Genomic DNA, 16,912 nt, shown 5'->3' with positions numbered 1-16,912 from the left:
TCTCTAGATTTCTCGCATCTGCAGGTCCTCTTGTTTCCAGATACTTATACATTTCTTGAAAGAACAAGCTGGTACTGGGGTTGTGTGGCTTTTTTACTAAAATATTAAACAAGATCATTAGAAAGAGGTGGCATAAAGTTGGAAGGTGCAGAATCTGTGGGTAGAATTAAGGAATAGCAAATGTACAAAAAAAATCCCTGATGGGAATTGTATAGAGACCACCAAACAGTAGTGAGTATGTGGTCCACAAATTACAATGGGAGATAGAAAGTGCGTGACAAAAGGGCAACGTTACAATAGTCATGGGGGATTGTCATGCAGGTGATTAGGAAAATTAGGACGGTGTTGGTCTCAAGAGGAGGAATTCCTAGAATGTCTACAAGATGCTTTTTTAGAGCAGCTGGTGGTTGAGCCCACTTGGGGATCAGCGATTCTGGATTGTGTGTTGTAATGAAGCGGAATTAATTCGGTCACTTAAGTTCAAAGAACCCTTAGGGGCAAGTGATCTTAATGTGATCAAATTCACCCTGACATTAGAGAAGGAGAAGCTAAAGTCCGATGTGGAATAAAGAGAATTACAGAGGCATGAGAGCAGAATTGGTCAAAATTGATTTGAAAAGAACACGGGCAGGGATGAAAACAGAGCAGCAATGGCAGGAATTTCTGGAAGCAATTTGAAAGGCACAGGATATACAAATCACAAAGAGGAAGCAGTATTCTAAAGGTAAGGTGACAAAACCGTGGCTGATAAGAGAAAACCAAAAAACAACATAAAAACCAAAGAGAGAGCATGGAGCAAAAATTACTGGGAAGTTAGAGGATTGGGAAGCTTTTAAAAACCAACAGAATGCAACTAAAATAATTAGGAAGGAAAAGATGGAATACATAGGTGAGCGAGCCAGTAGTATTAAAGAGGATACTAAATTTTTCTTCAGGTACATATGGTGTAAAAGAGAGGTGGAAACCACTGGGAAATGATGCTGGAGAGGCAGTAATGGGGTGGGGGTGCAAGGTGATGGCAGATGAACTGAATAAGTATTGTACATCACTCTTATCTGTCGGAGACACTGGCAGGAATATGAAAGTCCCAGATGTCAGTGGTCAGAATGTGTAAAGTTACGTTACTCGGGAGAAGTTTCTTGGGAAACAGAGATGGTCTGAAGGTAAATAGATCACCTGGACCAGATGGTGAACACACCAGAGATCTGAAAGAAGTGGCTGAAGGGATGTGGAGCCATTAGCAATCATCTTTCGAGATCTTACCCCCACTACCCGAAATCTCCTCTCCTCACCCACCCTCCCAACTCCAGTCCTGTCCCCGCTTGCAGGGCAACAGTCTGCCGGTGTTTGCCCCCAATGTGGTGAATCGCCACCACCGTGGGCTCAGACATTTCCACAGATGAGCCCCTCCTGTCCCCACCGGGACAAACATCCTGTCCGCCCCCTCTCTCACCGTCTTCATCCTCTCCCTCCCCGGGGAACCGGCATCAAACCGACGGGCCGAGCGGTCTCCTCCTACCTCTCAGCGATACATCAGACTCCGGCCGCAGGAGACGCTTCACAAACGCCCCAACTTCCCTCGGAGGGAAATGGAAATAAATCAGAAAGCGGACATTTACTTTCAGGTTTATCCCGCTTTGACGGAGAGATCGGACACGGGGTCAGCGGGGGTAACGCCCTCTCGGCCGGTCCGCCTTCGCGACTGGGTGTAACCAATGATTGACATCGGTTCGCACCAATGGGAATAGCGCAGCTGCTGAATCCTCTGTTGACAGCGGTGGGGCAGGGACTGGTCACGTGATTAGTAGCCCAGCCGTTAAACCGATAAAGCTCGAGCTCACCAGAGCGTGGGTGACGTAAGACACTGCGCACGTGAGGGCAGATCCCGGTGTGGGAGACCCATGTGTGACGTCAGGCACGTGGGGGGGTGGCTGTTCGACGTCACCTGTGGGGGATCGCTCGTATTTAAAAACACCTGAATGGACGTTTCTTCTGATTTCAGTGGGACAACAACATTAATCACGGGTTTCATCACTGAATCCAGTGTTGTGAGATGTAAAGTCCCCTGTTATGTGTCCGGCTGTGCCGTGTTGTTGGTGGAGTGGGCAGCGTGGTGTTTGTCTCGATTCGGGTCACAACACCAGAATTGCCAGCGGGGTCCACACACAGTGTATTAGTGACCAGAAAACCTCCCGTCCCTGCAGTCTCTGTCTCCTGGTAAACTCAACACCCTGACAATGTGGATCATAGACACCCCTTCCTCTCAGAGTCAGGGGATCATTCAGACAGTGATCAAAGAGAGGAATTATATTTATTGGTCATTAAAGTTCATTGTGGATTATCGATACCCCTTCCTCACCCGCCCCGTTTTTGTTCCGATATTTCCCCCCTTCCTTCTCAGTCCTGAAGGAGGGTTCAGCTGGAAACGTTGACTGTCCATAGATGCTGCCCGGTCTGCCGAGTTCCGCCAGCATTTTGTTTGTGTTGCTTCGGATTTCCAGCATCTGCAGACCGGTGGTGCCGCGGCGAACCTCCTGCAAAACGCAGACTCGGTGCAGACCCCAGCCGTCGCCGGTGGTCCTCCTGTACGGGCGGCGGTGAGGAAGGGGCTGATCTCGGGTTTGTGTAAATCGAGGGCCGGTTGCAGTGGGAAATGTTCGAGTACGAGCTCTGCCAGACAGTCAGAGGCTCCGGGCTCTCCGGTCTTGCAGCCCCGGTTTTATTTTGCGCTGAGCTGGGATTGTGGAATCATTTAGTTGTGGGTCCCCTAGCTGGAAGGGTGGATGTGGGTGAAGGGGATCTGACTACGTGTACGGGTGGTGTGGGCTGAATGGTGGGAAGGATATGAATGAAATTTTATTTTTTGGTCAGTACAAACAACAAAAAACATCATTCTCAACGATGATTTCATAAAACAACAAAACCATAGATATTCTTTAACACAGAGCGAAAGGGTGTAGGCTGAAGCTACAGCTTATTACACCTACCCCTCTTACTTATACAAAAACATATTTGGTGTCAATCTTAACATCAAAATGAAAGCATTGATAATCTTTTAACACAAAATCCAGTTCCAAGTATCATTAATTTACATTACTCCCGTTTATTTTAAATCATGTGTTTTATATTTGTTCATTAAATTATTCTGATATATTTTTAAAAACTTTTTTAAGTGTGGTGCATGTTTTTAAATTCTCACTACAACTGTTCCATAGATTCACCTCTCCGACTGAAATACAATGATTCTTTTACATTTGTTCTTATCCTTTGATTTTGAAATATACACATTCCTCTCAAATCATGTTGACTTTCTCTCATTTTAAACCAGGGGTCACCAATCTTTTTCACATTGCGGACCGGTTTAATATTAACAATATTCTTGCAGACCGGCCGACGAGGGTGGGGTTGGGTGGTGTTAATCACGACCAGAATACAGGTGATAAGTCAACTATAAGTCACTTATAAGTGGCTAATACACTCAATTTCGTTTCTAAAAGGGTTTATGTAATGAATTTATTTTTAAACACACAGCACATATTTTCCTTGCATGAATATAGTGATAACTCAACTATAAGTCACTTATAAGTCAATAGCTTCATAACATTTTAAGTAACGTTTGGATATTAAACACACAGCACATATTTTCCTCGTATGAACATATAAAATCATTGCAACACACCAATATCGCTGAATCAGTGGGAGCCCTGGGCTTGTTTTCCTGCAACAAGACTGTCCCATCGAGGGGTGTTGGGAGACAGCGATACTCGAAGGGAGTTCCTTATGTCCAGTCTATTCTGCAATTTAGTTTTCGTTGCATTCATTGCAGAAAACCCCGCTTCACAGAGACATGATGTCGGAAATGGAAGCAACGTTTTCAGTGCTTTCGTGGCTATCTCAGGATATTCAGCCTTGACTTTGATCCAGAATGCCGGCAGAGATGTTATGTCAAACATACTTTTCAGCCCACTGTCACTTGCAAGCTCGAGGAGTTGATCTTCTTCCCGCGCTGACATGGATGATTCACTGGGAACATTCACAAATGGGTCACGGACCAATTCCTTTGCACGTCTCGGGTCATTTGTGTTTGGGAAGTAACACTCGAATTCTGTCGCCAGCGAAGATAGGTGATCGCGCTCCAGCTGTGAGAGGGATGGTGCAGCCTCAGTCTCTCCCAACATCCCAGCTAATGTTGGGAACATGTCAAATATGCCCCTGTCCACTCACCGTCCCCCAGTTCCAGTTTGGCTTTGAAAGCAGACACTTTATCTGCCAACTTGAAGACAGTTGTCATTCTCCCTTGAAGTGACAAATTGAGTTCATTGAGCAGGTTGAAGAGGTCACACAGATAAGCGAGTTTTGCTCTCCACTCCTCGTCACTGAAGTGTGCTGCCAGTGGTGACTTTTTTCCTGAAAGAAATCTCTGTAGCGGCTCTCTTAACTCAAAAACCCTGGCCAGGGCTCTCCTCCTTGATAGCCACCTGACTTCAGTGTGTAAGAGAAAGCGTTTGTGTTCTGCATCCATTTCCTCGCAAAGCTGCTCAAACAGACGTGAGTTAAGGGCTTTTGCTTTGATGTGATTGATAACTTCAACAACGTCACTCAATACGCTGTTAAGATCAGGTGACATTTTTCGGCTAACCAGCATTTCGCTGTGTATGATACAGTGTGTAGACTCGGGTAGTGAAACCAGACAGCCGTCCAGTCACAGCTGCAGCCCCGTCTGTGCATATTCCAACACAGAATGATCAGTCCAGTTAGCCTGACATGCAGTCATTCAAAGACTTGAATAGTTCTGCCCCAGTTGTGTTAGTTGGCAACGGCAGTGCACATCGTCTTGAAATATATATCGCACATAAACCAGCAGTATTGCCTTGTTGTCGACATCGGTAGACTCGTCGACCTGGATAGCATACCATGGTGACTCGTTAAGCCGTTCCAACAGTTGTGCTTCGATGTCCTCCGCTATGTCATCGATTCTCCTTGAATCTGTGGTAGCTGAAAGAGAAACCTGTGCCATCTTGTTAGCTGCAGCTTCTCCCAACAGTTCACGGCACATGACCTTGGCAGCAGGCAGAATCAATTCTTCACCAACGGTGAAAGGCTTTTTAGCCTTAGCAATCCGGCTAGCCACTAAGTACGACACTCTCAGAGCGGCAGCATTTGTGGAGGTGGTGGCTCTTAGCACTTCCTTCTGTCCCACTTGCTCCTGTCCCGCTTGCTCACATTTTTTCCGCACAAAAAACTCAACGGGTTTGTCTTTAAGTGCAGGGTGCTTGGTCTCAAGGTGCCGAAGCAGTTTTGAGGGCTTCATTGCCTCATTAGACAGCTTGTCTCCACATACCACACACAGGGGGCTTGGAGCGTGCGAGTCACCGGTCGCAATAAATCCGTGTTTTATGTACGACTTGTCGTATTTTCTGTTGCAGGAAGCTTTCTTTTTTTTTGCAGTCTCGGCCTCAGCTGTCTCTGCGTTATCATCATCGTTAGGCCTTTTCTGTCCCCGACCACCTCTTCCAAAGAAACTCCGAAGCAACGTTTGTTGTTTACTCATTGAGTAGCTGTAGGGCCTATGGGAAGAGACGGGGAAATATATATGCCAACTAACCAAAATTCTCCAAGCATTACATTCACAGGTACAACAGGCTTACAAGGAAGAGAACTACCCCACAGACAGGAGTGACTATCCCACCATAGAACCTGGGAATTTTGTCCTGAGCAAGAACTGGAAGCAAGGGAAACTGGGACCTCAGTGGAAGCGACCATATCAGGTGTTACTGACCACTCCCACGGCTGTGAAACTGAAGGGGCAATCTCGGTGAATACATCAAACAGACAAAAAACGTGTTACTGAAGGAACATTGTGGATGGACTCTCTCGGACTAAAGGAAAATGTATTGGTGTACGTGTTTATGTCTTTGAGAGGGCTCACCCCAGCATCCGGGGGCCCCCATGTTAACACCTTTCTGTCACACCTATGCCAAACAGGTGGAACTAGGGGCCTGCTGGGTTTGTGGTGAAATTCCCCAGCATGGTAAAACTATGGTTCCAATGTCAGTAATGTTACATGCTTAAGGAGATCTGTGTTTTTTGTGAGAATGCGGTAATGGTCTTTTGGAGGTCACCTGATGTGATTTTCCCGCCGATGTGAGGTCAGGTGATGACATGTGCCCCGTGACGAAATAAGGGTTGACTCAGGTGACGCAGTGGGGTTTTGAGTTTGTGGATTTCCAGGTAGAATGTGTTGTGCCTCCGTTTCTGTTACGTGTTTGTTTTTGTGACGCAGTTTCATTTTTAAAACAGAAGGTGTGTTCTCTTACAAGATATTGTATTTGAGCTGGGAATTTGTGGCTGGAAGTGCCAATTTACTCAATTCTGACAGTTTTGAAGGGAGAATGAAGAATTCATCTAAGTGAAGGATCGAGAGAAGTCGACATCGGTTGTCAGTTTAATAAAGAATCGACCTTATTGAGTCTTCGTTGGAGAGAACCTGCATTGAGATAACTCTTGCAATAGCGCAATGAGTTCATGCACAAACGCTCTCTCTCTCTCTAAAAGGAATTTGAGGTCAGTTGATTTAAACTGTTTATTTTTGGCATCGGGAATCCTGTGGACAGAACCGGCAGTAAAGGTGCGTCGGTGAAGAAATCGTTCTCCAGAGAAGTCTCTCCCAATTGAATGTGTAAAACTGTTGGACTTTCGAAGTTATCGCTTTAAGAACTGTACCTGACTGTATCGCTTTAAGAACTGTTTTCAGCATTTAACACTTTAAGAACCAGAGTCGAGTGGCGAGCTGGTGAACAACTGCGTACCTGTTAACCTCCAGTTAAAGTTTTCCTTTGTCTTTACCTCCTTATCGTTTATACGTGTTTAATAAATGTTTGGTTGTTTTTATAAAACCTGTCTCGGTAAATATTCATTGTTGCCGGTTACGCAACAGTAATCCCACTGAACCAGAGTGAGGAACTCTCAGCCTGAGCTTTCTCAAATAACACCCAGGGAAGTGAGGTGAGGAACTGTGGTCCAGTCAGAGATAACTGTGGCTGTCAGTGTTCTGAGGGATGGTATCTCTCAAACAGAACTTCCTATACTGGGAAATATGCATCCTGGCCATACTTGCAGGTGCCCAGCAGCGGAGAAGCTGAGACTGAGCGATTTTGGATGATCGCTTTTCTCTCCTATGGAGTAGCCAGGAATTCACGAGAGATAATCAATTTGGCTACAGCACTTGAGGAGCTGGCCACAATACTGCAGGGGCCCTGACAGAATCACAGGCCCAAGTAACAGAAATATCCACTGAAATGATTGCAATCCGGCAAACAATCCCACAGAATCGTATGGCTTCAGATTTTATCCTGGCTGAGAAAGGGGGAACCTGTGCTATTATTTACACAGAATGCTGCACCTATATCCCTGATGAGTCTACTAACATTACATCCCTCTCCGAGCACACTGCCAAGGAGACTGACAGCATCAAGAAAGTAGGGCAGGATTTACACAGGTTCACTGAAGGGTCGAAATGGTGGTCTTCGGAGGTATGTTCGGTAATATGTGGGACGAGATATTGCATTATGGCCTAATAGTTGTACATATCATTGTTCTCATTACTGTTGTACGCTGTTTTTACCCTCTGATAAATCAATGCCGTACTCGGTTGCTTTCTCTGTAAAAAAATACTGCTTTGTTGATCATGTAATGATGAAAAGGAGGGAGTAATAAAGTATGTAAAAGGGTTAGCACTTTGTTAAACAATAGCAGCCTGTTTTTCTGAAAGAAACTGCTGATGATCAACAGATGTGCTGAGCCATGCTGAGCCATATTTCTCCTTGAGGGTAGCTAGCTAGGATTTCAGGATGCTTATCTCCCTGTGCACTCATGTGCAGAGATAGGACAACTTCAGTCTGTTCTGTGTGTGTAAGCCATTATGACTATTTTGTAATTTGTCTTTAGGGGCTGTCATGTAGTAAATAACTTTGGCTCCAGCCTGTCTTGTGTGTGGGGTATCTGGATGGATATACCTGTGGCATAAGCGGAATTGTTAGTCAGTTGGTGGATTGGTCGGGAACAGTCCTGGACTGAGTAAGCCCCGGGTGCTTGGAATAAAGAGTTTGTACTTATACGGTCTCTGAGTGACTTTATCCGGATTCGACTTCCACAGAATGGGAGTGGTTTTAAAGGGCTGGGCTGCTGGAAGCACATTACCAGACCTGGAATGATTGTAACTGGGTCTGAGAGAAGACCCTGCCTTCCTCCTGTAACCCTGAAGCTAATTAGCAATCATGAATATATTAATCTGTCATAAATATACCCAAATGACAGCCTCACCCAACCTCTGTGGCAACAACTTCCACAGATCAGACATACTTTTGCCAGAAAAATTTTCTCATCTCAGTTTTTAAGGTAAGCATCTTTATTCTGAGACTCTGCTGTCAGATTAATATCTAATGGAAACATGCTCTCCATGTCCACTGTATCCAGGCTTTTCAGCATTTCGTAGGTTTGCTTAACCATACATCCCTCCACCACCCCCACCGTCCCTCTGAACTCCATTGAGCACAGGTGCAGAACCATCAAATGCTCCTCAGACATAAAGCTGATCATTGCTGAAATGCCATGTGGTGATTGGTAAGTTCGTGGCCTAAGGTGGAAGGAGTCAATTTTAGAAAACCTAGCATTTTTCAATTATCTGAAACAGAAATACCACAAAAGTTATTAACTCCAAACTTTCTGCATAATCACTCAAAGAGTTGAACTACACGTGCATGTAACGAGAGCTGTATAACTTTAGGCCTTCCAACTTAGGCCACGAACTTATCAATCACCCCTCGTACAGCTCCGGCACCAAAAAATTGCCACTGCACCCCTGCTCCGGCCGTCCGGCAGAGCTAGCGCTGATTTCCCAATGCCCTAACCCAGATTTACACAACCCTGAGGGTATCCAACTCACCGTCGCCCAAACAGCACACACCGGCTATAGCTGCTGTCGGCACTGCGCATGCGTATAGCAGGAGGTTCTCCGCAGCACCACCGGTGGCCGGAGGTCTGCTCATCCCACCAGTGACCGGAGGTCCATGCAGCGCCACCAGTAGCCGGAGGTCCATGCGGCGCCACCAGTGGCCGGAGGTCCATGCAGCGCCACCAGTAGCCGGAGGTCTATGCAGCGCCGCCAGTGGCCGGAGGTCCATGCGGCGCCACCGGTGGCCGGAGACGGGATGGACGACGGAGAGGTAAATCACAAACAGGACAAAGTCTGCAGATGCTGGAAATACAGAGCAACACACATAAAATGCTGGCGGAACTCAGCAGGTTGGGCAGCATCTATGAACAGCCGACGTTTCCAGTTGAACCCTCCTTCAGGACGGAGATGGAATGGGGGAAAAATCTGAATAAAATCGGGGCGGGCGAGGAAATGCCGAGCTGGAAGGTGATAGGTGAAGCCAGGTAGGTGGGAAAGCTCAAGAGCAGAAGAAAATATGATCTAATAGGAGAGGAGAGTGGAGAATAGGAGAAAGGGAGGGAGCAGTGGACCCGGAGAGAAGTGATCAGCAGGTGACAGGACGTGAAAAGTCAGAGAGGAAGAGAGGGAGTGGGAGGGAGAGGTGAGCGGGAGATTTGTTCACCGGAAGGAGAAATCGATATTCATGCCATCAGGTTGGAGGGTACTCAGACGGAATATAAGGTGCTGATCCTGGACCCTGAGGGTGGCCTCATCTTGGCACAAGAGGAGGCGATGGGTTGACACGTCGCAACCGGAATGGGAATCGGAGTGAAAATGTTTATACACCGGGAAGTCCCGCTCGGAGCAGATAGTTCAAAGGTTAACTTATTATCAAAGCAGGTATCCATATACAACTCTGAGTTTTTGTTCTTCTCCAGAGAGCCACGAAACAAAGAACATGAAAGTCGTTCAGAGAGAAACATCAAGCTTCCCCAGCATGAAAAAAATAACGGCATCCCAATGGTTCACCTTCAAAAAAATCCGTCTCACCGCACAAAACGCAACAATTAATATTGACCCCCCCAAAAAAAAACAACCCTACCCCGCACAACTGCGGAGGAGCTAAATATAATTCCTCTCTTTGATCACTGTCTGAATGATTCCCTGACTCTGAGAGGAAGGGGTGTCTATGGTCCACATTGTCAGGGTGTTGAGTTTACCAGGAGACAGAGACTGCAGGGACGGGAGGTTTTCTGGTCACTAATACACTGTGTGTGGACCCCGCTGGCAATTCTGGTGTTGTGACCCGAATCGAGACAAACACCACGCTGCCCACTCCACCAACAACACGGCACAGCCGGACACATAACAGGGGACTTTACATCTCACAACACTGGATTCAGTGATGAAACCCGTGATTAATGTTGTTGTCCCACTGAAATCATAAGAAACGTCCATTAAGGTGCTTTTAAATACGATCGATCCCCCCAGAGGTGATGTCACACAGGCGCACCCACGCGCCTAACATCACACATGGGCTCCCCACACCGGGATCTGCCCTCACGTGCGCTGTGTCTTACGTCACCCACGCGCTGGTGAGCTCGAGCTTTATCGGTTTAATGGCTGAGCTGCTAATCGCGTAACCACGCCCTCCTGCACCGCTGAAAACCAACGCTTCAGGAGCTGCTCTATTCCCATTGGTGGACAGGAATGTCGATCAGTGTTTGCACCCAATAGCAGAGGCGGACCAGTCGAGAGGGCGTTACCCCTGATGAAATCGTATGCTACGCCGACGGCGGACTCACTGTTCGAGCGGAACAAATCCCAAAGTAAATGTCCCATTTTTTGATTTATTTCTAATTCCCTCCGAGGGAAGTTGGGGCGTTTGTGAAGCGTCTCCTGCGGCCGGAGTCTGATGTATCGCTGAGAGGTAGGAAGAGACCGCTCGGCCCGTCGGTTTGATGCCGGTTCCCCGGGGAGGGAGAGGATGAAGACGGTGAGAGAGGGGGCGGACAGGATGTTTGTCCCGGTGGGGACAGGAGGGGCTCATCTGTGGAAATGTCTGAGCCCACGGTGGTGGCGATTCACCACATTGGGGGGCAAACACCGGCAGACTGTTGCCCTGCAAGCGGGGACAGGACTGGAGTTGGGAGGGTGGGTGAGGAGAGGAGATTTCGGATAGTGGGGGTAAGATCTGGAAAGATGATTGCTAATGCCTCCACATCCCTTCAGCCACTTCTTTCAGATCTCTGGGGTGAACACCATCTGGTCCAGGTGATCTATTTACCTTCAGACCATCTCTGTTTCCCAAGAAACTTCTCCCGGGTAACGTAACTTTACACATTCTGACCACTGACATCTGGGACTTTCATATTCCTGCCAGTGTCTCCGACAGATAAGAGTGATGTACAATACTTATTCAGTTCACCTGCCATCACCTTGCACCCCCACCCCATTACTACCTCTCCAGCATCATTTCCCAGTGGTTTCCACCTCTCTTTTACACCATATGTACCTGAAGAAAAATTTGGTATCCTCTTTAATACTACTGGCTCGCTCACCTATGTATTCCATCTTTTCCTTCCTAATTATTTTAGTTGCATTCTGTTGGTTTTTAAAAGCTTCCCAATCCTCTAACTTCCCAGTAATTTTTGCTCCATGCTCTCTCTTTGGTTTTTATGTTGTTTTTTGGTTTTCTCTTATCAGCCATGGTTTTGTCACCTTACCTTTGGAATACTACTTCCTCTTTGTGATTTATATATCCTGTGCTTTCCGAATTGCTTCCAGAAATTCCAACCATTGCTGCTCTGTTTCATCCCTGCCCGTATTCTTCTCAAACCAGTTTGACCAATTCTGCTGTCATGCCTCTCTAGTTCACTTTATTTCACATCGGACTTTACCTTCTCCTTCTCTAATGTCAGGGTGAATTTGATCGTATTAAGATCACTTGCCCCTAAGGGTACTTTAAACTTAAGAGACCTAATTAAATCCGGTTCATTACAACACACAATCCAGAATAGCTGATCCCCAAGTGGTCTCAACCATGAACTGCTCTAAAAAAGCATCTTGCAGGCATTCTAGGAATTCCTCCTCTTGAGACCAACACCATCCTAATTTTCCTAATCACCTGCATGACAATCCCCCATGACTATTATAACATTGCCCTTTTGGCTCGCACTTTCTATCTCCCATTGTAATTTGTGGCCCACATACTTACTACTGTTTGGAGGTCTCTGTACAATTCCCATCAGGGATTTTTTTTTTTTTACATTTGCTGTTCCTTAATTCTACCCACAGATTCTAAACCTTCCAACCCTATGCCAGTTCTTTCTAATGATGTTATTTAATATTTTACAAACAGACCCACACAAACCCAATACCAGCTTGTTCTTTCAAGAAGCATATAAGTATCTGGAAACAAGAGGACCTGCAGATGTTAGAAATCTAGAGAACTACACACAAAGTGCTGGAGGAGCTCAGCATGTCAGGCAGCATCTATGGATGGGAATCATCATTTCGGGCCAAGACCCTTCATCTGGAATCTTGATACCCACGTATCTGGAATATCAACAAGGAAAATAGAAAGTAGTGCAAAATAGGGAAAACCTTTGACAAAATTTAGTTCAAAGCTTAAAAAAACCTGCCAAACAGTTCAATAGTTAACAAATACAACAAAGACAATAAATACTTTCATCAAAACCAACATTGACTTTTTTAAATATAAAAATACCTTGGTCCCATTTCAATCAGTAAAATTTACAAAGATAAATAACAACCTTAGAAAAGCCTATTTACACTCAAACCCATTTAGATTAACACTACCTTGGACAGAAGGAGGAAGAGAAATAACACACATGAAAAAAAACACAACAGTCAGATAAAACTTCTATGTATATATTTTCATCAAAAATGAACAGGATTCAGCACTCCAGGTGTGTCTATGCAATCACGATAAGAAATACAGACCAGAAAACTGAAATGAGAGACCAGCTCAGAAAAAGGAATCATCACTATGGAAGAAAAGATTAACCAGTGGAATGAGTATGACCCTCCATGGGAGACATCCCAACGATCTGAGCAGACCAGATGGTGACAAGGAAGCATCGAGCACCTGACTGAGAGTTGGAGACCTCTTCCCAGAAACAGAGGGAGTCCTTCCAGAAATACAGGACAAGCTGGTTAACAAAAGGGGGAAAAAAAATCAAAAATACAGGAAATACAAACAAACAAGGCAGCAAGTGTAGAAAATGCCAAGAGAAACGAGACACAATCCAACACATTCCAGGATCCTGCAGCAGTTTAACTCAATCTGATTAATTACAAAGGTACAATCAAGTGGTAAATATCATTCACCAAAATCTTGCTGTAAAATACAAACTCATGAATGCCCTTCATCACTTCATAAAGGCACCATAAATTCAAGCCTGATCCAGTTTTAGAGTCCAAATCTTACAAATTATATGATAATCAATACATTATTACAGATAAGACAACCCATAATAACCATCCGGATATAATATTACAGGATAAACAAGCAGGAACAACTCCCTCAATAGATAAAACCATTCCCAACACACACATGTTCCTCGACCAGTGGAGCACCTCACCACAGGCATTGTTTGTGTCACCAGTCAGACAAACAAATTATTTTCTCTGTCAATCAGCTTCCAAGTGTTGTTGCTCTGTCATTCGTTGCCATGCCCCGCTGCTGATTCCCTTCTCCTCATCATACGTTCTTACCCCGACCATCGTCCAGAGCCCCAAACTCTGCCCTGTGCAGACCCGCCTCTGGTTTCTGACCCTGTTCTGTTGAGCATCCAACTGATGGTTTCCCATTCTGATTTCAGTCTTTAGAGGACAGTGGTATTTCCTTACAACCCTTCAGAAGCAGAGAAAATGACCCATAATGTGGGAATGAACCCTGAATAAAGAGGTTAACTCCCAATGACATTCTTCCTCAGCCCAGAGATTTGAGGGGCAAAGAACATCTCAGACAGAACTGCAGTCAGCTCGACTTGTTCAGTCTGCAGAAAATTCAAGCAAAACCTCTTCACCCACAGAGTGGTGACTGTTTGGAACCCATCCCACAGGGAGAGCGAGAGATGAACAACAGGGGTGGATTTAAAAGGACTGTCGTGGAACAGAATCACTGGCAGGGTCCAGCCGGCCTGAGTTGACTCCCTACTGTACACTAGGTGTGTCATAAATTCACTACGTACCAGAGACAGAGTTTAAAATAGAACTGATTTATATGTCTCAGATCCAGAATATTAAACTCCAGTCCCATTAAAGTTGAATATGCAGCAGAAGAAAGTCCCCCCGTACCCAGTGACCAGGGTGCAGAACTGGGTGTGGTGACCAGCAGCAATAATTACAGAGTTCAGCACCAACAGTCACCCTCGAAATTGCATTCAGCAATGGTGATGGACAAATATCCAGCATGTAGCCGATTGAAACTTTCTCCCCAGTGTGAACCCGGCAGTGTGTCACAAGTGTAATATGCTGAATAAGCTGTAAGTTTCACTGCTAATGTAATGGCCTCTCTGTAATGTTTCACTGCTGAGGTAATGGTTTCTCTGTAGCAGCAATGTTTAGGTTATGACTACAGATAACAGGATTTTGGAATGCGGGGTTATCCAGTGAGAGAAATGTTGTTCTTTCATGTGAGTCTGGAAGAGAGATTTTCCCAGTCTTTTGCCGGGGAGAAATGAGAAGACACGAATGGAGAGAGTGGGCCCTTTTTCTTTTTTTGGTTTTCTTTCCTGACCCTATAGTCAAAGTAAGAATTATAAAGCTCAATCGTATAATCACATACTCTGTACTGTTTTTGTTATTTCGGGGTACTGATTTGTAACAGGGGACACATCACGCAGCATTCAACCAAATGAGATTTCTTAAGTTTTCCCAGGCTGGGGGGCTATCACCCCCTATATTAAGCTGCTAGCCAAAACGGGATTTACACAAGGATAGATGACTGAGTGAATCCCTTCCCGCATTCACAGCAGGTGAACGGCCTCTCCCCAGTGTGAACTCAATGATGCACATTTGGTTGATTTGGCTGAGAGAATCTCTTATCAAAGTCTGAGCAGGTGAAAGGCCTCTCCCCAGTGTGAACTCTCTGATGTACCTTCACTTTAGATGACGATGTGAATCCCATCTCACAGTCTGAGCATAAAAATGCCTCTCCCCAGTGTGAACTCGCTGGTGTACCTTCAGTTTAGATGACGAAGTGAATCCCTTCCCACAGTCTGAGCAGGCGAATGGCCACTCTCTGGTGTGAACTGACTGGTGTCTCAGTAGATCAGTTGACAAAGTGAATCTCTTCCCACACACTGAGCAGGTGAATGGCCTCTCGCCAGAGTGAAGTTGCTGATGTACCTTCAGTGGAGATGACGAAGCAAATCCCTTCCCACAGTCTGAGCAGGTGAATGGCCTCTCTCCAGTATGAACTCGCTCATGTTCCTTCAGATGAGATGACAGAGTGAATCCCCTCCCACAGTCTGAGCAGGCGAATGGCCTCTCACCAGTGTGAAGTCGCTGATGTACCTTCAGTTGAGATGACCAAGTGAATCCCTTCCCACAATCCGAGCAGGAGAACGGCCACTCTCCAGTGTGAATTCGCTGGTGTACTATTAGGTAAGATGACCGAGTGAATCCCTTCCCACAGTCTGAGCAGGTGAATGGCCTCTCTCTGGTGTGAACTGACTGGTGTTTTAGTAGATCAGATGACATAGTGAATCTCTTCCCGCAGTCTGAGCAGGTGAATGGCCGCTCCCCGGTGTGAACTCGCTGATGTACTTTCAGGTGAGATGAGCAAGTGAATCCCTTCCCACAGTCCGAGCAGGTGAATGGCCTCTCCCCGGTGTGAACTCGCTGGTGAGCCATTAGGTCAGATGACTGAGTGAATCCCTTCCCACAGGCTGAGCAGGTGAATGGCCTCTCTCCAGTGTGACCTCGCTGATGTACCTTCAGTTGAGATGACGAAGTGAATCCCTTCCCACAGTCTGAGCAGGTGAACGGCCTCTCGCCAGTGTGAAGTCGCTGATGTACTTTCAGTTGAGATGACCAAGTGAATCCCTTCCCACAATCTGAGCAGGAGAACGGCCACTCTCCAGTGTGAATTCGCTGGTGTACCATTAGGTAAGATGACCGAGAGAATCCCTTCCCACAGTCTGAGCAGGTGAACGGCCGCTCCCCGGTGTGAATTCGCTGGTGAGCCATTAGGTCAGATGACCAAGTGAATCCTACCCCACAAATTCAGCAGATGACCAGCCTCTGGTGTCCACGGGTGGGAAGACTGACTGAATCCCTTCTCACACACAGAATAGACGAATGGCCTTTCCCAGTGTGAACTTGCTGATGTACCTTCAGTTGAAATGACCGACTGAATCCATTCCCACTGTCTGAGCAGGAAGGATGATCAAGTGAATCCCTTGCTCCACTTCTTAAATATCTGGACAGAGACAGCAAAACTGGCATGTTGTGTTCGAGATTCCCGCAGACAAATTCCTTGTCATTTTTAACCTGTAAAAAGATTTACAAAATCCATCAATGGGTGTAGGACAACATTTCAGATGAGATCACTTGATTTGTCAAGGTGTGATCTGCCATCACACTGTTACAGTGAAGTTCAACCCAAGTTGGAGAGAGAAATCATCTTCTAACTGGGCACTGTGCTGGTATCTGGAATGACCATCAAATTCTGATGCTCTTCCTGTCTGTATAAGAATGGGGCACTTCTGCCAATCTGTGACCTGGCTCAGTTTGACTCTCTCCATTGGTATTATTCCCTGTTCCCATTGAGCTGCATGGGTGCCTGGCCCCACAGTAACTGAAACACTCTCACACAAATAGCTGGCAGTGCATTCCACGCACCCAGCACTCTCTGTGTAAAAAACTTACCCCTGACTTCCCCTCAGTATCTATTTCCAAGCTCCTTAAAACTCTGCCCCCTTGTGTTAGCCACTTCAGCCCTGG

At 46.1% G+C, this 16,912-nt stretch overlaps 1 protein-coding gene across 1 annotated transcript; it reads right to left on the bottom strand.

The window, feature by feature from the left end:
* Positions 1-3,107: 3,107 nt before the first annotated feature.
* Positions 3,108-8,994, bottom strand: LOC140207912 (SCAN domain-containing protein 3-like). The gene is made up of 2 exons (XM_072276454.1): positions 8,945-8,994; positions 3,108-5,567 (listed from the first exon to the last, which is right to left on the bottom strand). Exons 1-2 carry the CDS (start codon positions 8,992-8,994, stop codon positions 4,775-4,777), a joined length of 843 nt encoding a protein of 280 aa, XP_072132555.1. The 3' UTR covers positions 3,108-4,774.
* Between the last annotated feature and the right edge of the window lie 7,918 nt (positions 8,995-16,912).

The sequence above is a fragment of the Mobula birostris genome, chromosome 13 (genome assembly GCF_030028105.1).
Source record: "Mobula birostris isolate sMobBir1 chromosome 13, sMobBir1.hap1, whole genome shotgun sequence".
In the NCBI taxonomy this organism is placed as follows: domain Eukaryota; kingdom Metazoa; phylum Chordata; class Chondrichthyes; order Myliobatiformes; family Myliobatidae; genus Mobula; species Mobula birostris.
The sequence above is the reverse complement of the archived record's forward strand: the minus strand, read 5'-3'. Positions and strand labels throughout refer to the sequence as shown.